The 26,466-nt window shown below is 36.5% G+C and overlaps 3 protein-coding genes across 3 annotated transcripts; 2 read left to right on the top strand and 1 right to left on the bottom strand.

Moving 5' to 3' along the window:
• Nucleotides 1-1,695: 1,695 nt before the first annotated feature.
• LOC137745165 (cystathionine beta-lyase, chloroplastic-like) lies at nucleotides 1,696-8,131 on the top strand. The gene is made up of 13 exons (XM_068485066.1): nucleotides 1,696-1,913; nucleotides 2,333-2,522; nucleotides 2,609-2,721; nucleotides 3,264-3,334; nucleotides 3,449-3,540; nucleotides 4,195-4,282; nucleotides 4,359-4,470; nucleotides 5,559-5,655; nucleotides 5,748-5,829; nucleotides 6,718-6,835; nucleotides 7,046-7,153; nucleotides 7,230-7,332; nucleotides 7,785-8,131. Exons 1-13 carry the CDS (start codon nucleotides 1,845-1,847, stop codon nucleotides 7,958-7,960), a joined length of 1,419 nt encoding a protein of 472 aa, XP_068341167.1. The 5' UTR covers nucleotides 1,696-1,844; the 3' UTR covers nucleotides 7,961-8,131.
• A 5,960-nt stretch (nucleotides 8,132-14,091) lies between these two features.
• On the top strand, nucleotides 14,092-14,667 carry LOC137744449 (uncharacterized mitochondrial protein AtMg00810-like). Its single transcript, XM_068484259.1, has one exon. The coding sequence runs from the start codon at nucleotides 14,092-14,094 to the stop codon at nucleotides 14,665-14,667; it is 576 nt and encodes a 191-aa protein (XP_068340360.1).
• A 4,574-nt stretch (nucleotides 14,668-19,241) lies between these two features.
• LOC137745187 (uncharacterized) lies at nucleotides 19,242-26,033 on the bottom strand. The gene is made up of 8 exons (XM_068485094.1): nucleotides 25,885-26,033; nucleotides 24,490-24,720; nucleotides 22,949-23,054; nucleotides 22,012-22,194; nucleotides 20,608-21,093; nucleotides 20,403-20,486; nucleotides 20,250-20,330; nucleotides 19,242-19,844 (listed from the first exon to the last, which is right to left on the bottom strand). The coding sequence occupies exons 2-7, from the start codon at nucleotides 24,535-24,537 to the stop codon at nucleotides 20,266-20,268; spliced, it is 972 nt and encodes a 323-aa protein (XP_068341195.1). The 5' UTR covers nucleotides 24,538-24,720; nucleotides 25,885-26,033; the 3' UTR covers nucleotides 19,242-19,844; nucleotides 20,250-20,265.
• Nucleotides 26,034-26,466: the final 433 nt, after the last annotated feature.

Here is a 26,466-nt window from a genome sequence, read left to right as displayed (position 1 = left end):
ATTGATACAAAGATTGACATGTAAGTTCCTGAAGAATTACATAGACTGACTCAAATAATTCCAAACCACGGAACACTCTCAACTCGTTTGAGGCGTTCACTTACGGATTGAAGCAATCTGGCGGATATGGTATACCTGTCTAAGTGATTATTTGATCAGTCAGGGATATGAATTATGCCCTTGTGTGTTAAACTATGAAGTCATATTCCGAATTGCTAAAGTTATAGTTTATGTCGTTGACATGAATCTTACTAAGACTCTAGAAGAGCTTGAGAAAATTGCCTCGCATCTAAAAATGAAATTTGAGATGAAAGATCTTGGAAAACTTGTTTATGCCTTGACTTGAAGTTAAAACATTGTTTTGACGATACTTTGATCTACCAGTCAAACTACACCCCGAAGGTGTTACCTTTGAGTAAACCTATGATCTTCCATACACTATATGCAAATAAGATCCTTGAAGAGGTTATGGAATCTGAAATTCCATATCTAAGTTCAATTTTGTGATTTGTTGTACTTAACTCATTGTGTTAGATAAGACATCTCTTTCATTGTTGACCTATTGATAAAGATGCAGCACTGCGCTTACATGCAACCATTGAATTGGTATTAAAGACGTTTTTCCCTTACCCTGAAATGTACTACGGATTTGGGCTAATCCCAACGCATCTCGAGCGGATTCACCCCCTGATCCTCAGAATGATGCTTGCCTTATTTGTTACGTTGACGCATGGTACTTATCAAACTCACACAAGGCACATCCTCGAATGGTTATGTCTTTACCATTAGGGATATCACAATATCTTGGAGGTCCACGATATGACCTTAGTTACGAAATCTTTGAATCGTTCCAAGACTCACCTTACTTCACTATGCCACATGTGAAACATGGTTGAGATCTCTTGTTGAGCATATTCGAAGTACTTGTTGTTTTCATCCATCGTTGAGTCCCGACAATGATTCATGATGACTATGCCGCATGTATCAACCCGACCAAGACATGATACATCAAATAAGCCAACACCAAGACATATTGAGTCTACATCTACGTCTATGTCTACATCTACATCAATAAAGCAATAGGAGATTGAAGTCATGCAAGCCGATCCCAAACAACCTTGCCAACCTCTACACGACGTCACTACCGAAGTCAACCTTCTAGAAGCTTGTCCGAGGAATTGGTATGCCTAACTATTCATATGCAATGCTTATAGTTCTCATTTGGAAGTTCTATCAAACTTAGGGAGAGTATCCAGAAGTATACTTAGTTGATCTTAATGTACTCTTTTTCCTACGATTAAGAGCATTTTTCCCACTGAGCCTTTATTTTACACACTCAAGGAGGAGTGTTGCAGTCCTATTAGATTAAGAATGTGATTGTATAAATCCTAGTGTATCTAGAGATACATTGGAATATTCTCTAGGATTATATATTATCCTATTAGAGTTTATGGGTAATGATTTAACCTTCCTTACTACTATAAATAAAGGCACGATGTGGTGATACAATACACATATCACAATTACACATCTCTCTTCTCTCTATGTGCTGCACCCTCTCTCTTTGGCCTTTTGTTCGGTAAATTATGCCAACAATGTAATAGGATTTTTAGAGTGCCCCTTTCTTATTAGGTATTGAAAGATTCGACACGGGCACGTTGTCCACATTTCACATTTCACATACTCCACGAGTCCGTGATGTTGCAAGGGATTTGTAGTTGCAGTTGCACACGCGTTGAGTGAAACAGTTACTGAATATATTCTTATAAGTACAACCCTGCGAATGGCGGAAACTGTTCCCATTTCCACCGATCCTACATTCCGCATTTTCTCAACCAACAGCAATGGCTGCTTCTTCTCCCCTCTCTTTTAGGTCTTTCTTCAGCTCCGTCGCCGCCGATTCCAATGACGCCGTAAGTGCTTCCACTCCCATTCTTGCTTTTGTGTTTTAATATGTGTTTGGATGCCGAGAAAATGCACAAACTATTGCTGGGTTAGGGACGGATGTTTTTGAATGTGAGAGCTAGCATCCCAGCTCGCCTGACTCGCCTGACTTTTGTCGCCTCCTGCCTTCTTATTGCCCCATTCCTGTAGTAGATTTAATTTGGGTAAATTCAATTTATGGTCCAGTTTAGGTGGTTCAGTTTGGAATTTGATTCAATGGTTTTAAATTAGGGTTTATAATTTAGGATTTTACTGAAATTTGGATGTTTTTTAGGAGTATTTCAAGTATTTTCATTACATTTGTTATTGGTCCAATGTCTACAATATTTTACAGTCTAGTGGATCCTTAAAATTGGTTTACATCCAGTTCTAATTGGTGGATTTTTAGGGTTTAACGCCTGGGAATTTCAGACCAAGCTTTGTGGATTCCCGGGTCAGTTTCGGGTTCACAAAGGCAACCAAATCAAGGGGAAAGACGTTGTCCTGTGAGAATAAATTTCAATTCAAGTGTTCGGTGGACAGAGATATGGATCTGAGCACTTCAGCAATATCTGATGGTGTTGCAGACTGCGTAAATGGTTTGTGTGGCTCTTCTTTTGTTGTTGTTGTTGTTGTTATGCTTCATATATAGTTCATGCTTGCTAGTCTGTTAAATATCTCACAGAAGTTGGGCCGAAAGAGCCAAGTATTTCAACTGTGCTGATGAACTTTGAGAACAAGTTTGATCCGTTTGATGCAATGAATACGCCACTTTACCAAACAGCTACGTTTAAGCAGGTAACACACGGAGATGAAGATATAAGACTTGTTGCTAAGTTTTGTGTGGTCATGATTATTCTAACTGCTATAGTTGTTAATGGTAGTGAAGAGTTTAAAGTCATTAAAGTTGAATGCTGCTTAGGGACATGATAAGCTATTGTAGGAGTGTTTTTAGTAGGAACTAATGTGTATGAATCTGAGGTATTTTTAATGCACGGTGAGAATCTGGTGTGGGGTTGTTGTGAGGAACCATGGAAGTCATAACTTTATTCTCTTGTTTAAGGCATCAAGCTATGTTCTTACCGGTAGGGGGTAGGCCATTTCAGGCGAGTTGAAGAAAGAACTAATTTTTGAACATGTCTGAATGTTTGTATAAGTTTCTCTCTACTTATTATTCTTTGCATTCATAAGAGGAGGGTGCTTGTGCCCGTTGTTCAATTTTAGGCTTGAATATGTGTTCAAAGGCTTCTTGATTGTGGGAGAAATCTCTGGCTTGTGATGTCTTTGTTAGATGATATTCTGTAACTGAGTTTCATATTAGTTATGTCTTCAATATGTAGCCTTCAGCAACAGAAAATGGTGCTTATGATTATACTAGAAGTGGAAATCCCACACGGGATGCCTTGGAAAGGTCTGATTTTACTTTGTTGAACGTTAAATGCTGTTCAAGTCGATTTGACAACTCTTGAATGTTTTATATTCTTATTTCTCTACATTTGTTAGCTTTCATTCCTTTGTATTTCAGCCTTTTGGCAAAGCTTGATAAAGCAGATCGAGCATTTTGTTTCACTAGTGGAATGGCTGCTTTGGCTGCTGTTGCTCATCTTTTAGGAACAGGTATTATTTTCAACTATAGTACCTTTTAATGTTGTATAGATTAGTTTAGTTACTACATTGACGTAAGAGTGTCAGTTACACTATACACGTACTCCCTTAATACACCTCAAAATGCATCAGATACTTGGATTGGAACATGATAAATAATTAAACGTGTAAGGGATTTACCTATCAGAAAATGTATATACAAATGATTCAGGCTTTGAGGTCGTTCGAAATGTAAGTGTACATGGGAAAACGCAAATAAAACATATATAAGAAAAACGAAGGAAAAAGATAAGTCATACTTGTCCCTGAAAAATAGATGGTACGGATGATTGAAATAAAATCTGCAGATGGGCACCGTAATAGGGCCAGTCCTTGTGCAGCACAAGATCACCCTGAACTCTGAACTCATAAAGTGCAGCCCCCAAAGTTCTGGGCGATATGGTTTTGAGCTAGTTAGGCCGGATTAAGAATCCTGATTTTTATCTTGCAATCAGCTTATGTTCGTAGGGTTTTTAGCAGTTATTCTGTAGAAATCACATTAGCTGGACTAAATTTTGTTGTTAAGACCTTGCTCTGAGCAAGTTAGTTTTGTATGCGAGTACTCAAATAAATTTCATTTCTTTTTGGAAGCTGTCTGAATAGTCAATGGTAATGATGCCATTTTAGGTGAGGAGATTGTTGCAGGAGACGACATTTATGGAGGTTCTGATCGGTTGCTATCACAAGTAGTTCCAAAGACTGGAGTTGTGGTGAAGTTAGTATGATTTTCTCCTGTTCTTATATTCATTCACTTTGAGTGAACTCTGAAATTATAATGATTTACCACTCAGACGAGTGAACACAAGTGATTTAGATGAGGTTGCATCTGCTATTGGCCCCTGGACAAAGCTTGTGTGGCTGGAGAGTCCCACCAATCCTCGACAAATGATTTCTGATATTCGTGTAAGATATTTATATCCTACCACTAGACAAGCTCACAAGTGACGGAGATTTTTTTATATTATTATTAGTATCTTTTTATATATGACAATATTTTATGCTTGATTGTTGGTATGATGTTTGTGAACAAATATCCATTTTCTTATGATGATCTAGGAAGTCAACTACCCTTTGAGGTTGTATTGTAAAATATGTTGCAAAGCAATAGTATTTGTCTTTAGGAGTATAGAATTTTGTAAATGATATACAACGATATGGAAGTTGAATAAATACTATTTAATCAAGTCCTACGAGCGTCATATTATTTTTCCATCCCAAAACTTTTAGCGCTTGCTTTTCAGTTCATCAAAACTCTTGGCCCAATATGCAATGTGGTGCTTAAATTTTTGTGGCAATCTTGAATCTTCTGATCTTTGTGCTCTAATAGTGAAGTTGTATAAGAACAACTGGGAACTTTCTTTGTGCTTTTATGCCCAGGTTCCATGTACTTGGATATAAATTTATAGATATAATTTCCCTAAATTAGCTTTACGTTAGTAACCAAACAAGTCGTACCATGTAGAGTGTTAGGTTCATCCATCAATTCTTAAAAATATGACCTGAATACAAAAATATTGATAAGCAACCAACCCGGCCATTCTACTTGAATGGGTATCATATTGCATGTAACTAGAGCAATTCGGGGGTGCTATGGTATGGTAGAAGGGTTATATAAAATTCTGGCCTTAAATCTTGAAAACTAAAGGAAAATAGCCTGCGGGTTCAATAGAAGTTTGAAACAAGACCCATGGGTCACCACCACCACCCAAATGTAATGCAAAGTATAATAAGTGCCTAACTCTTTTTTATTCTATATTTGCGTTGATGCTGGGGCATATTGCTGATAGATGATGCAATAGCACTGCTGCTCACTTCTTTCGTTTAGTGATTTTCACCATTGATTGGATATACATCATAAAGTTTCTTGATCTTTTCTGTAATAACTTTGATTTCAATATCTGTCTTAATTTCTTTTGTTAACAAAATTAGGATGTGTACAACAGGATGCTATCTTCTAAAGAAAAATTTGTTTCATGCCTATCCCTTGACAGAAAATAGCAGAGATGGCTCATGCACATGGTGCTATTGTGTTAGTGGATAACAGTATAATGTCTCCTGTATTGTCACAGCCACTGGATCTCGGAGCAGGTATAGAAAATAAGCTGCCAACTTCCAAGATTTTGCAAACTACAAATCCTTTTCAATTGTTATTGATTTTTGTTCATCTATCATTCTTCCAGACATTGTTATGCACTCGGCCACAAAGTTTATTGCTGGACACAGTGATGTCATGGCAGGTGTTTTAGCTGTTAAAGGCGATAGGTTGAGCCTCTTACTCTATCTTTACCATTGCTTTTATGTCTTACTAGCCTTCATGCACGAGCTCACGCGTGTGCAGAAGGTATTTTTTTGAATCACGGCGTAGTATGTGCGACTTACACGTTTTAAATATATTTATATGAGTAAATTGACAAAAGGAAAGTCAAATATTTAAAGTAAATGAATAATTCATAAACCAATTAAAGCAGCTAAATTCACATAATAAAATCGGTCTCTATAGAATTTAAATTAAGAATAGAGAAAATAATATTTAATAAACAATTGATTGGATTATATTATTGCTAGCTTATTGTGAGGTTAAGCTCACCTCCTTTCCCCTTAGTGTAGATAACATCGTTTATTTTAAAAAAAAAAAAAAAAAAAAAAAAAACAATCATTTAACAATTAATTTAAGGGAACTTTAACGAAAAGCTCCCGGTACTGTTCACTTTAACGAAAAAACACATTTTTACACTAAAAAGTCAATCATAGTACTATTCACTTTACCTTTTATTTTGTCCTTATTGTTAAAACTCAAAAAGTTTTCAAGCCCTTTTCATTAGTTTTCCTTTAATTGAATCACATTATTATTTGTGTGCGAAAGACCTTTGACAACTTATTTAATCACATTGTTATCCGTGTGCGAAAAACTTTTTTTATTCTTTTATCTCTTCCCGTTATATTTTATAATGATCAAACTACCAAATTACCCTTGCATTATTTGATATATTATATTGGGCTGCTTTTGGATTTTTTGGTTGAGGGGCAATTTTGTCCTAATTGTTTTGTCGAATGGTGTGACCCCAAATTTTTGTTGGCATGCGTGGGGCGCTGGCTTTCTATGATATAGATATCCATACCTGACTTCCTACTTGTTTCCACTGTTAATAGCTTGGCGAAACAGCTATATTTCCTACAAAATGCAGAAGGCTCTGGATTAGCTCCATTTGACTGTTGGGTCTGTTTACGAGGAATTAAGACAATGGCCTTGCGTGTTGAGAAGCAACAGGTGTAGTTTCGATTGCACTTGTAATTGTGCCATTTCAGATATCATACGTTTATCATTCTAGGATATAGATACTACAATGCTCTCTTTTCTACTGTTTTTGCAATGAAAGATTAGTGAGTTTTGTTGCAGGCTCTGTGAAAGATTTGGCTTTCCCCAAAATTTTACTGATTAGAATCTGCTGTATTTCTAATGCTTCTGCACATTTGGCAGGATAATGCTCAAAAAATTGCTGAGTTCCTCGCTTCCCATCCACGAGTGACACAAGTTAATTACGCTGGGCTTTCTGGTCACCCTGGACGTGCCTTGCATTATTCTCAGGTATGAACCTCAATAAAATTGTAGATTCATAACTCAACACGATCAGTTTTTCCAGATTCTCATACACCTCTTTCAGGCAAAGGGTGCAGGATCTGTATTGAGTTTTTTGACAGGTTCATTGTCACTATCAAAGCATATTGTCGAGACTACCAAATACTTCAGTATAACTGTCAGTTTTGGTAATAATTCCTACTCAATTATCAGCTTTCCATTGTTCTGACAAATAGTGCACCGATATTTGTGAGTGGTAGATAGTGAGAACCGTGTCAAAAAGGTTTGTCTTTCCTATTAAATATGAATAGAGATGAAAGGGGAAGGTTCAATAAGAAAACTGATTCCAAAGGCAGACTGCACTCACGACTAGTGCATGTGTACTATGTAAATCTCTTCGTGTATAATGCGATGCATTATAATACATGATTACTTGTAGATAGACATACTGTTGATTTGCAGTGTTTTTATTCAAAACATGTGTATTTGAAAGCTCTTTTGATTATCATCACCATTACTGATGCTATTGTTTTTATGTTTTGTTCTATTAGTGAGTAATCTTGAGCATCAACATTGTTGGGTGAAAATCATGCAAAACAATTCTATAATTAAGCTGACCTTAGATTGCTTATAATTACAGGGAGTGTGAAGTCCCTTATAAGCCTGCCGTGCTTCATGTCTCATGCAAGCATACCATCTGCAGTGCGTGAGGCCAGAGGCCTATCTGAAGATCTTGTTCGTATTTCTGTGGGGATCGAGGATGTGAATGATCTGATTGCTGATTTGGACCATGCACTTAAAACTGGCCCTCTGTAGTTGCCCAAGGGTTATGACTGGTAGCCTTGAATTGGCATAATGATATCTGCCCGCCGCAAACGGGTTACAGAGCAATAGGTAACTAGTCATTCTGATTTTCGTTGCTCCCAAACAGTGGACAATAATTTTATTTTGGTTTAGTTGATCGGCTACGCAGTTGTTAGTTGAGAATGCATGTTTATTTTGGTTTAGTTGTACAGGCGTGGTGAATTGATCGTAGATACTACTTCTCCTCCATATATTAAAGGAAATTAGACAAAAATAGGACATTTTCTTAATCTTAGGATTAAAATAGGATTTTTCGAATATGCACACGTCATGCACAACAATCGGACAGAAATATGATTTATCTTGCACCTTGAAATGACCAAATTGCCTTCGTATATTTGTGTTATTTCCTCCCATTTTTTTATTTCTCTCTCTCTCTCTCTCTCTCTCTCTCTCTCTCTCTCTCTCTCTCTCTCAAATTGATATTTATTGGATGTTCTTAGATTAGTGAAAGACAATGGACAACCCAGTTGGAAGATTTGATTTATCTGGAGATTGGGGAATGAACATATTTCATGCTTGCAGATTAGGGATTTCTTCCTCAAATCATCATCTTCCCCAAATTCAAAATTCCATTCAAAACCCATCTAGGACAAAACTAATCTGGAGTCCAAAAAAATTTTCAGATGTCGAAGAAAATCCATTATGAAAAACTAAAAACACCATTTTTTTTGTTGCAATCTCTCTCTCCCCTCCACCGATGGACGCCTTCTCCATCTAAGTTCAAGGAAAATCTAAAATTTGTTATCTGTACCAATACGTGCAATGACGTTGGTTTTGTTGTGGACGTGCATTGTGCAATTAACGACATTGGGGGATATGTGAGGGCCTAGATTCTGGAAATCCCTTAGAGATCTGTAGTTTATAATTCTTTGACCTGAACCTAGATTTTGGAAATCTCATTAATAATCATCTATTTCCAGTGATATGCACACGACATAAACACAACATGCATAGGACATAGACATGATATGCTCACAGCTCTCTCTTAGAAATTAGAAAAATGACTTCATCACCTGTGACGTCACCACCATATACACTATAAGCACACCATATGCATAATACATGCACATGATATGCACAAAACTGGAGATCGAGCAACGAGTTGCTTTTCTCATTAATAAGAAACTTTAACGGGATCCTATTGGTATAGTGGATACAATTAAAATATAATTGTTATGTATATAAAGTTACAGTGGCAGTTTGAAAAGTCATGTTACGTATATCAATCACTCCTTAACCCTGCACGTGGAAAATATGATACTCGTTGTCGTTATTTCATGGACACGCATGACCCTTAACGTCCTCTAAGCTTTTTCTTAATTTTGTTTATTGCCGAGGCTAACTAGGTTGTGGTCATACTCGCTAAATTCCGGAGCATAACATATTTGCATCCTAACTAGTGAATATTCCCACTCCTCATATTAAGATGTAGTGATGCACATTATATGCACACCACTTGCACATTACGGAGAAAATTTCATAGAATTCTACAATTGAACACTTGAAATAGAAATTGTTCCATCCCAATTTTGTAGCACGTCAAAACTTGAAATTTATTCCACAACCCATAAGCCCCAACATAAAACACAAACCCTAAATTAACTTCTAAGTATTAATTCATCTTACAAACAACTCATCTATTCCATAAACCATTGATGAAGAAACTTGGAACTAAACACCCTACCTTACTATACCTGCCAAAACTTTAGTTATCGAAAAAAATGGAACTTTCCGGCCAAAACAAAAAATATGGTACAAAATTCAGCTCACTATTCTCACCTCTCTCTCTCTCCCATCCCTTTGTTCAAAATTAGAGGTATGAGGTCAACCCAAAATCCAGCTCACTCTTCTTTCCTCTCTTTGGACTTCCCTTTCTTTGAAATCGGAGCTCAGAGATCTAAGCTCAACCCAGAAACCCAAAGTTCACAGAGCTCTCTTGACATCCATTTCTTCTAAATGATAAAAGTGATGCAATGGGCTGATGATTTTTAGTATTTATATGTCGGTATTTTAGTAATTTTGGTTTTGTGTATGGTGTGCATAGCCGGTTTGTTCTATTTTTGTCCCAAGATTAAGAACATGTCATATTTCTGGTTATTTCCCTATATTATACCCTATCACGCAGTCACAGTACGTACCATCAATCTCTCTCTCTCCGCAACCCTCGCCCTCTCTAACCTACCTATTCTAGTATATATATGGCAGCTTTTGATCTCCCGTTGGGTTACAAGTTTCATCCAAGAGATGAGGAATTAGTAGGATACCCTCTTTATAACAAGGTTTGTGGCGCATCGTTTAGGTATGAGCATGTTGTTCCCAAGGTCGACCTCTGTGGTAGCATATAGGCCAAAGACATATGGAATAACAATCGCGGATAGAATTTAGAAAGGGATGAAGACCTTTAGTTCTTCATCAAACTGAAGCCAACGAGTACAACCAAGGTCGGTATGGGATCTGTGTAGCTTCCACGATAGGGTCAGGGACATGGCACGGCGAGAACTCAGGGACCAAAGTCAAAGATCCCAAGACTAGGAGACGATAGGTATATGGAAAATGTTTAATTGCAGGAATACTAAATATCCTCAAGAAAACGATTGTTGGATTATGCACCCGTTTAGTCTTAACCATAAACCGTTCATGCACATTAAATCAAGTTCAAGTGGTCGTCAAGATGATGTCGGTGAATATGTAAACTATCGGATTTGAAAGAATTATGACAGAAAGAGAAAGGCAGAAGACCGGTATCATGACTGTGACGAGGCTAGTCGAGTAGTAAAATCCTAGAGGCATGCAACAAGATTCAAAGGAAATTAGAGAATATTGTTAAGGAGGTTAATATTGTTCACTACACTTAGCAGCCACAGCAGGAGTAGAATAATTATAATATGAATGCGACTAGTGTTGATGTGAAAATTGAAGAACTAAGTTGAAGATGATTACAAGTTTTAATTTTGTAATACTGCAGCTCGTAGGCTGAGCTTATCTAATTAAAGTGTAATTAGTTTGTTAAGTCTCATAGGGCTTGATGAGTGACAATTGTTCTAATCTCAGTATAGTATATGATGAATGACTGAGATTGAAACTTGAGTTGTATCACTCTCCCTCTTCTCTCTAACGGTCATATTTTGCCTTGTATGAGCTCATATGCTCAGTGTGCCCAGGTTTTATGGAATGCAATGCAAAGTCATATTCTTTATGATTTCTGATTGAAAATTTTCTTTTTTCTTCTTCGAGTTTTCTATACATTTCTTTATAGCTTTCAGCACCATTTCTTCCTAATTTTATATTTGAGAACCATCACTAACATGGCATCAGAATCATGTTGGGTTTGAATTTATGGGCATCGTATATGTGAAGGATCGAGCTTTAATTCATGGCAAAAGCTCATACAGTGATTCGAGTTCGTATCTGTGATCTAAGTCTAACATGCCTAGATCTGGAGGAGGAGAACTCAAAGCGCCAGTTTTCAATGGCGAGAATTTTGATTTTTGAAAAATGAAAATGAAAACCTTTTTTCGATCACATGAGCTTTAGAATTTGGTTGAAAAGGGTTTTGATACTCCGAGGAAGAAGGAGAAGGAGTTCACAGACTCCGAGAAGAAGCTGATGTGAGAAAATGTAGCCAAGGATGCCAGAGCACTTGGAATCATCCAAGGCACAGTTTCAGATCAAATTTTCTCGAGGATTGCAACACAAGAAAGTGCAAAGGCTTCTTGGGACATTCTGAAACAAGAATTTGTTGGCGATAAACAAGTATGGACTGTGAAACTTCAAAGCTTAGGTGAGATTTTGAATATACTCATATAAACAAGGATGAATCATTCTCTGTGTATTTGGCTAAACTGTTTGATTTGATTAACCAAATGAGAAGCTATAGTGAAGATCTGAGTAATAAAAAAAATAGTGGAGAAACTGTTAATTAGTTTACCTATGACAGTATTGTATATGTGATAGAAAATACTAAGGATCTGGAGACCATAAATGCTCAGGATGTGGAAGGTTATTAGAAAAGACTTGATAGGCATGGTGAGAGTAGCACAGAAAAGGCATTTGCTAGCTTGAACATTGCATCTAAACCAAACAAGTTTAATGGTCAAGCTAACAATGGCAAATATCAAAAGAGTTTTAAGACAAAAGGAAAATAGTCATAAGGCTGATTGGAGCAATGAGGCTATTGTTCTTGTGAAAAATGATGCAAACAATACTAGAGATAAATGTGATAAATGTAAGTTTTGTGATAAACTTCATTATGGAGAATGTTGGGTTAAAAACAAAGTTAAATGTCACAAGTGCAATAAGATTGGTCATATTGCTAGGTATTGCAATTTGAACAAGTTTCAAAGTAATCTGGTGGTCAATGTGAATGTGTTTGGAGCATGGTTATTTTCTTTTGTTTGGAGACCATAGAGTGGATGTGTTTGATGACAAATTTCTAAGTAATCTGGTGGTCAATGTGAAACAAAAGAGGAATAGATGTTTTCATTTGATCTTCAATACAAACAAGGAGCTTGCATTGAGTACTAGTGTGCAAGAATGTGCAAAAATGTGGCACATAAAACATGGTCATCTAAATTTCAGGAGCCTCAAGTTATTGCAAAATCAAGGAATGGTGTTGGGGCTGCCTAAAATCCAAGATAGTGAAGATGTGTCTCAAGGGTATGTACTTGGGAAGCATCACAAAGAGTCATTCCCTAAGGAAACTACTTTGAGAGCACAAGAACCACTTGAATTGGTGCATGCAAATGTTTGTGGACATATGCAAGTTCCAACCATAAGTAGAAACAAGTATTTCCTCACATTCATTGATGATTATTCAAGAAAGTGTTGGATCTACTTTATGAGGAATAAATCAAAAGTGTTTGGGATATTCAAGAAGTTTCGAGCCATGGTTGAACTGCAATGTGATTACTAAAGAAGCTGAGAACTGATAAGGATGGAGAATTCACTTCCATTGAATTTAATGCATTTTGTGAATCAATTGGGATGGAAAGGCAGCTTACTATGTCCTACACTCCACAGCAAAATGGAGTTGTAGAAAGAAGAACGGAACTATAGTGGAAATGGCTAAGAGCATGCTGCATGAAAATGAACTACCCTATAAGCTATGGGGAGGGGCAATCAACACTGCTATTTATCTATTGAACAGGTGTCCTACAAGTGCATTAAACAGTGTTACACCATTTGAGGCTTTACAATGGAAGAAAGCATGGGATTAAACACCTCAGGGGTATTTGGTTCTGTGTGCTATTCTCTAACACTTGGAAATCTGAGACACAAACTGTAAGAGTCAAGTGCAACAAGGATCTTCATTGGATATGGCTCATGTGAGAAGGGATACAAAATTCTCAATCCTGTTACAATGAAGGTGATTATGTCCAGAGATGTAATATTTGATGAGAATGGAAAGTGGAATTGGGAGGAGAACGAAGTAAAAGAGGTATGTGTTCCTTTAATTTCACCTGAGTATAGAGAAACTAGTGAAGGTGAAACTGGTGTGAGACAAACAATGCTTGAGACCTCAACCAATTCAATATCTCCCATCTCTTGTGAAACATCTAGTGCTCAGAGCACAGGTATGCAAATGAGTTCTGTTGATACACAAGTCTTTGATTCAACTCCTTTAAATTGGAGAAATCTCCTTGAAGTGTATGAGCACTGCAATTTATGCATTGTTGAACCTGAGAGTGGATTATGATGAGACATTTGAATCTGTTCCAAGGCTAGACACTATATGAACATTGATTGTTTTTGCTACAAAGAATAATTGGCAGCTGTTTCAATTGGATGTTAAATCTTCATTTTTTAATGGGTACTTCAAGAAGAATTGTATGTGGATCAGCCAAAGGGTTTTGTTGCCAAATGATAGGAGGATAAGGTGGATAGACTTCACAAAGCACTCTATGGGCTGAAACAAGCACCAAGGCTTGGTATGAGGAAATTGATTCTTATTTTGAAGAATGTGGGTTCAAGAAGAACAGCAATGAAGCAACTTTGCATAGAAAGGGAAAATAAGGTGCAGGAATGCTCATAGTGTCAATTTATGTGGATGACATCATTTACACTGGAGTAGTGTTGAATTGATGGAAGATCTCAAAGCTGACATGATGAACAAGTATGAGATGATTGATTTGGGCATGCTGTATCACTTTCTAGGAATAAGAGTTATGCAAACTGAATCTAGTACCTTCATTCACCAAAAGAAGTATGCCACTTCTCTTCTCAAAAAGTTTCTATTGCAGGACTGTAAACCAGTTAGCATTCCTTTAGTTCCAAGTGACAAATTGAGAAAATATGATGAGAGTGAAGCAGCAAATGAAGCTTGGTTCAGGAAAATAGTTGAAAGCTTAATGTATCTCACAGTAGCCAGACCTGATATCATGTATACTTTTTGTCTACTTGCAAGATTCATGCACTATCCAACAAATAAGCACTATAAAACTGCTAAAAGAGTGTTGAGGTATATACAAAACACTTTAGATTATGGCTTGGAGTGCAAGAAAGTCAAGGAGCAATGTTGTTTGGATGTTGTGACCAGTGATTGGAGTGGATCTGAAAATGATATGAGAAGTACATCTGGGTATACTTTCACAATTGAAAGTGGAGTATTTTCTTGGTCTTCAGTCAAACAATATTGTGTTGCACTATCCGCTGCATAGGCAAAGTATATTAGTGTTGCACAAGCCACAACATCTTGGTTGAGATTTGGATTGGAAGATTTTGGTGAAACACAAACTGTGGCAACACCACTGAATTGTGATAGCACTTCAGCTATTGTCATCACCAAGAACCCTATTTTTCACCAAAAGATTAAACATGTCAAAATGAGGTAACACTTTATCAATGAAGCTTTGCAAAATGAGATCACTAATTTGGCGTATTGTCCAACCAAAAAATAGACGGCTGACATATTCACAAAGGCTCTAGCTAAAGATCAATTTTGCCATCTCAAAGAACTGTTAGGAGTGAAATTAGTTCACAATTTAGAAAAAGTGTTGATGTGTAAATTGAAGAACTGATTTGAAGAGGATTACAAGTTTTAATTAGTGTAATACTGTTGGTCATAGGCTAAGCTTATTTGATTAAAGTATAATTAGTTTGTTAAGTCTCATAGGGTTTGATGAGTGACAAGTGTTCTAATCTTAGCACAGTATAGGATGAATAACTGAGATTGATACTTGAGTTGTATCACTCTCTCTCCTCTCTAACGATCATATTTTGTCTTGTATGAGCTCATATGCTCAGTGTGCCTAAGTTTTATGGAATGCAATGCAAAGTCATATTCTCTGTAATTTTTGATCGAAAATTCTCCTTTTTCTTCTTCAAGTTTTATGTACATTCCTCCATAGCTTTCATCACCATTTCTTCCTAATTTTGTATCTAAGAACCATCACTAACAACTAGTACTCTTAGTAGTACTGTTGGTGAGACTAATGTGGATCAGCCACAATACTACTGTTCGAGCAGGAATTTCACTAGGAAGGGTCCCTGGCTCGAGCACACAGCTCCCTGAGGAGTTGGCACTTTGGTTATTTGTCGGCCTCCTGCTTGTCGAGATGCTTCAAGAGGAGGACACAGTTAGTTCTGAAAGGTGCCTTTGTGGGGCCTTAGGTGTAGGCCTTGAGGCTCACAATTAAAACTAACTAAGTGCGAATACGTGTCATTGCCATCCCTGTATGACAAACGTAGAACAAGTGTATTTAATCCAATCACTTGCACCCCAAGTTATTCTGACTTCTTGTTATCAAAGGATTGTCATGGATGGGTTAAATCCACATTAAGTTCTTTTCTATGCCTTGAGACCAAGGACTTTTAGTTCGTTATCTTGTATGCTTAAAGGGTGAAGGTCCATATCTGATTAAGTCATCAATTTAATCTATTTCAATCTTCCTATGATGATAAAACCATTAAATGAACCAAATCTGAGAACTAATGAGGCTTTGAGTCATCAAAAGACTGGAAACAACTTGAATATAAACTGGGGAATGCATTATAACAACAGATCTATTAATTGAAAGACAAAACGAAGAGAGTCAGGCAAGATTTCACCTTGTTAGGTAAGGTTAAATGTCTTACAATCTTTTCTCTTGACAGTTATGAAAGGATTGTATGTTAAAGGGGATGATTGGAAAAGAGTTTATACGTGGGAGATCAATACGACAACATTTAGGATAAGGTAGCAGAGCCTTTACATAGACAAAGGATGTCTTTCTAAGGAAATCTAAAGCTACAAAGGTGCAAAGTCTGGACAAAGCACGACTTTCTGGGTATTTGTTTGACTGAGAGGCAAGTTGTATATTTGTTTGTTTGATTGGTTAAGTGTCTTTGTTTTTGGGCCCTCTTTCTCCTTTTATAGATGAATTAGCCCGACTGCCTGTAACTTTGTTCTTACCCAAAAGCAATTGAAGGGTAGTGACTCATCAGTATTTTACTTGTATTGCCACTGAAAAGTACTTTTGGGCTAAGAGTATGTTGATTTCCATCAGTTGTCACTTCTCTCGTAGGCACCTAGCCTTTGCATTAATGGGGGAGTGCCAATTGGTCCTGAGATGGACGCTCTGGGCTTGGTGTTAGGCTCTGGGCAAAACCTCTTCTTATTGAACTCTTTTTGGGTTTTCTCTCCTCTAAGCCCAAAGTTAAATATTAACCCAAACAACTACTAGTATGAACCACAAATAATAATGTTACTCCCATGTCTTCGGAAGTTTTCGGTGTTAATGTTGGTCATTATTATAATCAGCACCAGCAAGAGCATATCATTACCGACTTACCACGATACTGCTACTACCAAAGAAACACAAGGCGCAATGGTAACGACTACGGTCTCATCATCGTCATTACGTATAGCTGCTCGGCCAGATGATTTGGTTGCAAATGCATCATGTCTCCCGCATCAGCCAAACTCCGATGCTAGGCAAGAAGGCTGTCTTCAGCAAAACGGTGTGGATAGTGGTACAGGCTTGTCAACGTACCTTTACAACTCCAGCATACAAGAAGCACCAGCATGCCCTCAATTGCAATATGGCATGGACCAAGACCAAACTGCAGCAAATTTTAATAACTTTGATGCCCTTTTGAATGTAGATGACATGCCTTGATCGAGGTTGATGCGATATGATGCGTGTCTTTCACAGAAGTAATTCTTTATTGTAAATTCGTTGTTAATGTTGAGAATGAATCTCACATTAATGGGAAAATGGACCTTGCATGGGCTAATAAGAGGTTGAACTACTTTCCATATTCTCAATTGGTTTTATGGTGGAATCCTAACTTTCTTAAGTTAATCCTTTTCTGTACTGTGTAATAACACTTACGCCCTGTTTGGCAGATCGGATAAAGGATCGGATAGGATTAGTTATACGGACTCGGGTGTTTGGCGTTCACTCGTACTAAATAAGCACCGAATTAATTTAACCGGTCGGATAGAATAACACGGTATACACCCGCTTAATAAAACCAACCAAAACGCCCGAATTATTTAGTCGGGGAAGAAGAATATGGGAGAGAAAGGGAGGGAGTTTGGGGGGTGTGGCGGAGAGAGCTGGGGAACAATTATTTGGGATTCTTCTGCAGTCGGGGAAGAAGAAGGGAGAGAGAAGGAGGGTGTTTCGGGGGTGCGGAGAGATCTGGGAACAAAAAAATGATTTCACTTTATTTATAAAAAAAAATTTTGAGTTTGATTCCTCCTATCTAGTATAATACCAAACACAGTATAAATAATACGGTCACTAGTCCGATACTGCACCAAACTTCCGACTAATTTAGTCAGTACTATCCGGTGGCTATTTATCCTATCCAACAGAAATAGTCAGTACGATCTGAGTTGCCAAACGAGACCTTAATTAGGAAGACATCATATATATCGTTATCATTAAAGACATGACTTTCTTTTTTAATTTGTTGGTTCCACTAATTTGCGTTTTAGTCGGCAAGTTAATGTTTAAATTACTTATTTAAGCACTTTTCCTTAATGCTCAAATTAATGGAGTTCGAGAATCAAAGAAAAAGATGAATTTGGAGTGGTATGTTTGTTTGATAGAGATCATCTTCATCTTACATCATCACCATTAGTCAGGAAATGGGGGTGGGTGAATTCACTAGGCTATAGTAATATTTAATTTATTTTTTTAAATTTATATATAAAGAGTTAATGTAATTTCTCAAACGTGATAATGTTTCGTAGAAACATAATGAATCTCATAACTATTAAGGACAACTTATGTGAACAAATCAGTGTGGATATTGATGGAGGATTTCCAAAGTTGTTTGGTGGTCGATGTCTGGGTCAGCAATGTCGATATCATTATCATTGTCGCCAACAAAACATGCGAACGTTTTATCATACATTAATGAATCACTACAAACACAATACTCATGCAAACATCCCTTCTTTCAAACCACACGCATTCTACACACAAATTTTTGATAGTTTATAGGCTTAATTGGATTATTAGTCTACGTGGTGATATGATAGTTAGAAGATAACCTCTGTGGTAAAAAAAATTAGGATTTAAAGCTCTACGGTGAAGTCTGTTAGGATTTAGGCTTAAATTTGAAAATTTCATCAATTGTACGTTAATTGTTTGCACATAAAGGCTCACCTCCGAGACTAAAAATAAAAATAAAGTTAGCCTCACATGTAGCCCCACGTGCTAACAATTAATAGAAAGTTCTGTTTTAGCCTAATATGTGCAGCTCACGTGCTAATAATTAACGGAGAATTGTTGAAATTTTTAATTTTTAACCTAAATCCTAACGACTTAACCACAGGAGCTTAAATCATATTTTTAAGCACATGAACTATCTTTCAACTAGACTGTCACTATGAGACTTTCCAATTAGACGTAATCTATATTAGGGGTGGACGAGGGGCTACGGGCCCAATTTTGAAAGAACCAGACCGAACCTATTCTAAAATGTAACAAGGCAAGGCGGAACGGTATCAGAATTCTGAACTTAAGAACCGAACCTAAAAACGGGTTGGGTCCACTGGTCCAATTGCTTTTTTTTGTTAGAACAAATTATTGGAAACTCAAACACCCGATTACGGGGTGGCTGCCAAATTCAAAACTAAGTCATGCACCAAAAATCTCAACCAATATCTCATCTCCACCGCATATAATAATAGAAACCAAGAGCTATTCATTTAATCACAATCAGTACCGGTTTTACGGTTAAAAACCACAACGAAATTAATTTATTCCACAAGCAATTTGTAAGTGCAACCACGACATTTTTGAGTTAAAAAACTTCAAATTTCACCATGTCTGCAAATTTACACAATACATAAAAACTTAAAATCCCGAACCTTATGTACCCGCCCTGACAAGCGGGTCCAGGACCCGTTTGCCCATCCCTGATTTATATCTACCCACTTCAGAAACACTGATTTATATTCAACTACATTTCTTCCGTCTGACGGAAAAAAAGACTACATTTCTTTCCAGACCAAGAAAAGAAAAACAAAACTACATTTTGTATATCAGAACAACCAACCACAATACCCAAATTTCTTTATCGACTATCAACAATTCCAACTGCAGCACTGGTTTTCCTTTTCCTCCTTTTTTTAGGGTGATAGGCGACATATCACATCACGACCATCATCGTCATCAAAACAAACTACATTTGTTTCTGCGATAAAATATACCTCAAAAAAAGCAACTGAATATAAAACCTGCAGCAGCTAGCAGAATATCCAAGATAACAAAAACGATTTCCATAACGGCTTCCAGCATTGATGTCCTCTTGTTGTAAGGAACCACCCCAACTGTCATTCTCACTACCATCAGTAAGTGCCTATGTAAACCCTTCTGTCCTAGGGTTGAAATTTTACCTGTATACAAAGCCGAGGCAAAAGTCAGTGCCTATGTAAGTACATATAGTAATTTTAACAGCGTTATATGAGCTAAAACTCTTGGACTACAAAACTTTGCATATCTGCAAACGTGATTTCCGGGTAAGCAGCTATGGAACTAAGATTCATTTTCTCTAATCACATTCAGTATAAAGGTGAAGCTACTGATGTAGTAAGTTATCATGGCCTCTGACACAGAAACTGTGAGCTTCAAATGTATCCACAGAATGAAGATCCAATAATTAGATCTTATCGATGTTAAACACAATTTCTACGTACGCAGCAACATAAAAAAAATTTGATATAAGAGGTAAAATGTATTGGAGGAAACAAAGATATATTAAATGTCGGAAAACAGAAAAGTTATACAAGTGATTAACTTACATTTGGAATTTTATAACTATTCACTGCCAAAATCTTCATAACTTACACCTTCTGAGACGGTGTCCAATCTGTTATTGTCTCCTGTAAGAGTGACGGATCAAAATCAGAAAGCCCCTTGCAGTGAAACAAGGAAAGATATGTCTAAGTCCTCACCTTGATGTTCTCTGTCACGAGAATCCAGGAAGTTGTTATTATCTGTAGCCAAGAAGGGTGATCTAGGATAGCTCTCCAGTATGTCTAAAACATTTAGAACAGGGATGATTAGATAGAAATTTCTCATGTTTAGTGTAAAGACTTCTCATGGTTAGTGTTTAGATAAAAATTTCTATAGAGAGAGAGAGAGAGAGAGAGAGATCACCTGAACTCTGAGAAAAGTCAGTTGCCAGATCTGAAAAGCTCAAAATTCGAGGAATCTGACCTAAAAGACCAAATGATGAACTGTCTGCATCAAGCAGTGATTCATTTAGGGACTGTGAATTGGACTCTACGCTATTGAATGCTGCAACAGAAGCATCTCCAATGGCGGGCCGGGTTTCCAGGAGGTTTCCATCAGCACTAAACATGTATGAACTGCCTGAATATCCAACTTCTGATTTGACAATTCCCCCATTCATTCCATGCATCAGACCTATGTTGGAGATCTGGTTCGAAAGCATGTTTGGTTGGACATCAATCCTACTGGTATGAGCAGACATTTTACCAGCATTGTGCATACTGGTGTGCAGTGAAGATCCACCATTAGTAAATGCATTAGGTAGGCAGGAACCAACTTGGTGGTGTATATTTTCTGTCTTCAGCGTTGTTCCTACATGCTCTGGTGCGTAGCATGTTGAGTTTTGGCGCACTGTGAGAGAAAGTATTACATTGTCAATTTTTTTTTCAAAATTATTACACTGTTATACCCTCAGTTCGAGCATGGATGACATCTAAAAGCAAGGATAAGAAATTGAAATGAAACATGTGATCAAATGGAGTAAGAGTTGTCTACAGGATGGATGAGGGTAGAAGGGCAAAAGATTTTGAGGAGACAAATAGTAGTCGTTACGTCTTGGTATTTAGGTTGTGCGCATCACTGTTTACTCATACAGAATTTAAATCCATATATTTCATAAGAATATGTTGCCAAATTAAGTAATACCAAGAGAAAATATTTAAGTGGTTGAATTATTTATACCAAGGCCCTACAATTTAACTGCTTAAATTGAAAATGCAGCAAAATACCCTGAAATCAGGTTACGGGTACAAATCTCTTGGTCCTGTTAATCTGTAAAAACTTTTTAAGAGAAAAATCTGTAACCTTAGTGATGATATATTTCTAAATGGCAACTATTATTCCTATATGCATAATGAAAACTTAATTAAGAGAAAAATTTGTAACCTTAGTGATGATATATTTCTAAATGGCAACTATTATTCCAATATGCATAATGAAAACTTAATCACAAAGCTGTTTAAGGTAAAAAGAGAGACCAACGAAGAGAGGAAGAGGGGGGGGGGGGGGGGGGGAGGGGGTGGGAAGGTCTGCATGCAAACTACATCAAGCATTTAATTGTGAGTGCCCCTCACTACTTTCTTTCTTCCGATCTATTACATTGATTATTTTAAGAGGCATACCATTACTGTGAAATAAGTTAAATAATCAAAACAACATATTGACAGATCAAAACCCACATGAATCTATAAAGCTTCATTTGCACGGATACAAAAAAAGCCCCTAGCTTAAGCATAATAAAATTTCCATCTAAGTGAGAAGAACTCTTACTTGATGAAATGTGAGATCCATTGGAACTAGATATTGAAGTGACTCCACTTGAGTGTAACTGACTCATCAATTCCACCTGTTGCTTAAGCAAGTTGTTATATTGTATTATTTGGTGCTTCACCATCAATCTTAAATAATAAGCCCTGAAGAATTCCCGATTCTCTTCCTCAAGTTTCTGCCAAACTGGAAGTGCAGCCGGAATTAATGTAAAGATGAGCATACAAACACAGAGAACATCACTCTAAAATTCTCTAACTATTGACACAGAGCAGAAATAGTTAAAAATAAGTTAATATTGGATATTAACATTTCATAGTCATTGCAATATAATTATATAACTAAAAAAATTCATTACATGGGACAGTTCAGAATACGAAGTTTCCTGCATTGGAGATTAATCATTTCGAAATCACTGCAGAGAAAATTCAGATTCGAAGGATTATAAGTTAGGTTTCTCATCACCACTGATCTCTCAATGAAAAAGAATAGATCTATAAGTTACAGCAACTTTGATGGCTAATACAAGACTAAAACGTCAAAGTCCACCAGATTGGCTAATAAAAAGAAACACCGCAAGCAAGAAGATTGAACTTCCAACTCAGAACAGAAGGCAATAAAAGTTGATGGCCCCATCGAGAAGAACACAACCACTATACAAAAGTAGGCAAAATGACTGAAAAAATACCCAAGAGAAAAACCATTCTGGCATGCTCAATAAGTAATGCCTTACGGGCCATAAAAAGAAGCAAACCAATTCTTTGTGTAATGTTCAGCTTGCAGAATGTTATAAAACATTTTGTGAGTGAGGGGAGAAACAAACAAAAAAAAAAAACCATGAAGAAAAAGAATTTCAGATTAAGGGAAAACATCGAGAAGGTAACAAACTACAACAAATAAGAAAGAAAGCAATAAAGAGGACTATAGGATATCATCTTACCAAGTTCTGTGAAACCAGGCTCTATTTTTGCCTGATCCAGTAAAGTATCTACCACTTCCTTCTGGTTCATGTAAAGCTGGAGACATCGCTCGATAAGGTTTTGCACCTAAAAATAAACAAACATTTTGCATGTTCAACTTGAATGAAAGGAATAAAACAAAAAAAGGAATTATAGTAACTTCTACATTTAGTTGAGTGAACAAAGCAAGCGTGTAGCCATTACTTGCTTTATCCTCCCTTGACTCCAACTCATTAGTCAACTTAATTAGAGATCCTTTCTTTCACGATTGTTTTAATTTCCCTACAGTAGTGGATGAAGTTATAAAGACCAATTTGCTTGAGATTACAATTTTACCTTTTCATCACATTTTATTCATGTAATAATTTAATTTTTATTTCTGGTTAGTTGCTTTAATTAATCTTATATTAGGCTTATGTTTTTATTTTATGTATGAGATGACAGAAGCAGTACTTAGCATGTTCAATTTCTTAAGCATACAAACTTTGCACACTTAGCAATATGCTAAGATTTGCTTTTTAAAGCATTTAATTTCTAATCCCATATCAGATTTGGAGAGCTTGTTAGAAGTGGGGAATACACGTCAAATATGATATTGGAGGTAAAATGGATTTTATCTAGAAGTTAATTTAACATAAATAAATAAATAAATAAATTTATCTAAATGTAATAAACATCACTTAGCTTTGACAGTTGAACATTCATAATTAATCTTATATTTAACTCTCTAATACTCAATGTATTTCAAACTCCTAGAAATTGTCAAACTTTAGAGTTGATTTAGTTTTGTATTCTATTTTGTATTAGGATTTCTTTCCTAGAATAGGTCTACTTCGCTGCATTCACTATGTTAAGGCATTATAAATATCCTTGTAATTCCAATAATTAGAATAACAAAGAGTAGATGCATAGAAAAGTTTTGTTTTACAGAGATTGGAATTCTAATCCTGCGATGGGATTACTTTGGAGAGAGGCCAAAGGTTTGGTTAGATGCCAAAATTCTCGGTGAGAGGCCAAGAACAAGTATGATGCCCCTCGAGATATTCCAGTTATCTTTAATTTTCATTTAGTTTCAATTTTATGCGTTTTTTCGCTTCCACTAAACTACTCGAATCTAAACCATGTTGCCCAGTTCTGTCCTACATCAAGAGAAACCAAGATAGAGCTACTATAAAGAAAGGCCATGAAAATTCACTTGGTTACCTTGCACTTTGTCAACTACTTACATTTTACGTCCCAATAAATGATTTCACAGAAGAACTAAGATAAATTATACATGGGCAAGGGAAAAACAAGGAATAGAAAAGAAAAGATGTATTAAAACAAAGCACTGTGTTGCTTTCTTCCTATTTCATTTTGCAACTTTGCATCAGAAAATGTCTCACAGTCGCTGTTCCACTACTATAGCCTAGTTTAAATGGTTTACGTATTTTTCTTTTTGTATTTTTTTAACAAAAAATACAAGCATAAGTGGATAATCTATGATATAGGTCATCAACAAAAATCCAGTTCAACAACTTACCAGTTGTATATCTTCACGTGAGACCCGTCTAACGGATCCACTAGACATATTCCAAGGTTCCAGTAGGAAGATTCTTGTGTAAGAAAGCTACGCTTATTGATTTTTAAACTTATAAATGAATCCTTCTTGGTTGTAAAACAAATGCCGCAGATGACCAGTGAACTTCGAGACTGATGGATTCTTCACTTCAGCTTCAGATATATCATATACATATAAATGTGATGCACCAACCTGATGACAAAAGAAAAATAGGGATTCATACTTGAATTAGCTCTTCAAATTTATTGGTTGAAGATTAGCGCTTTACCAATAATAGACATTAAATAAAAGGGCCCAGGCATTAATATGGTATCAAATACTGTATAATATGTGTTCCAAAGAAAGCGAGAGCGCGTGCCTGTGCACACAGCCTATACATAACAAATTTCTAGAGAAACATTTAACAAATAACAAAAAACAAAAATGGCAAGCTACATCTTCATTGACATTTAAAAACAAAAATGGTCGAATTATTCATTTCCCTAACTACATCTCTTGTAACAGTAAAATTTTAAGTAGTAAATTGTTTATGAACCTGATTCCCTAACTACCACCTCTCACATTAGATCTAAGCATTTATCTGCAATGGGATCATGAATGAAATATCCGTTTCAAAAAGGTACTTACTGAAGAATACACTTCCACACCACCCGATTCACATGTCAGAATCCTAATGCATTAGAATATTTAAGTACTATCTATTACTCCAGCCTTCCCAAAAATCAGCGAAATCGAAGAACCAAAAAAAGACACCGACTGAAACTTCCCCGCTGTACTAACTAATTTTGTTTACATAAATCAAAACATGAATAAATGCTTGGCACCGTGACACCAAATAAAATATTATTCAATGCTAGGACTGTATTGCTTGTTCCGTTCACAAGAATGCCGCGAAAAATCACATATTCCTCAAGTGCATGTACAGAATAACTTATATGGGATGAAAATAAAAATGGAGTCCAATCAGAGAGGATTCAATATATGGTATGGGAGTACACCAAAACCATTTGCAGTTTCAAATTCTCGAAAAATTCCCACTACTCGGAACCACAGAGAAACTCAGAGCGATTTTCTCTTCAATCAAACAGACTATTAGGTTAGGGTTTGATCAATTTACATCACCGAATCGATCACAACCAAAAATGATTTTTTTCCATGATTACATGAAATTACTAAAGCAAAACCCTAGACAAATCGCCCCAATTACAGACTGATAAATACAGACCCATACATACACAATCACACACATGCAACACAATCACAATTCCGAAACCAAAATACGAAATATCAAACCAGAAAAAAAAAAAAAAAAGGGGAATCTCTTGGAACAATAAGCTGGTTTGCAGCTGATCTTACCTGAATTCAGTGGAGCTTTTGGGAAAGTGCCAGGGCTTTTACTGGGAGAAAAAGCTTCGACAGAGAGAGCGCCTGATCAGAGAGAATTGGAAAGTGTAAGGTGACGAAGCCCTCTGCTTTTGATGGTGGAACTCCTCTCGCTCCACAAAGCTTCTGTTAGTTGTCTCTTTTTTTTTGTTTTTTTTTTCCTTTTTTTTTTTTTTTTTTCGCTCTGGGGCAAAATAGACTGAGCGAAGCGGGGATTCTCGCCACGTGGCGGTAGCGGAGAGTGGTGGGGGTCCTACAGTAGGCGATCAGGATGAATGGGACTTGTATTTTTTCTTTATTCTTATTTATTTTTAACCTTATCCAATCATAGAGAGAGAGAGAGAGAAAAGAGTTTCATCAAAAATCATTACCAACGCTGATTAGTCATTGACTGCTTTGACCAGCGGTGAAAGGATTTGGATCCTCTTCTAAGGCCTAGAAGAGAATCCTTCTGATTAAGGTTATGGATAGTAGGATTTTCATCTAACGATTACAAATAGTATAATTCTTTAAAATTATAATAATTATAACCGTTTGATGAAAATTTAACGGCAC

This window comes from Pyrus communis, chromosome 9, assembly GCF_963583255.1.
Source record: "Pyrus communis chromosome 9, drPyrComm1.1, whole genome shotgun sequence".
Taxonomy (NCBI): Eukaryota; Viridiplantae; Streptophyta; class Magnoliopsida; order Rosales; family Rosaceae; genus Pyrus; species Pyrus communis.
Note: the sequence above shows the minus strand (reverse complement) of the source record. Positions and strands in the feature narration are given on the sequence as shown.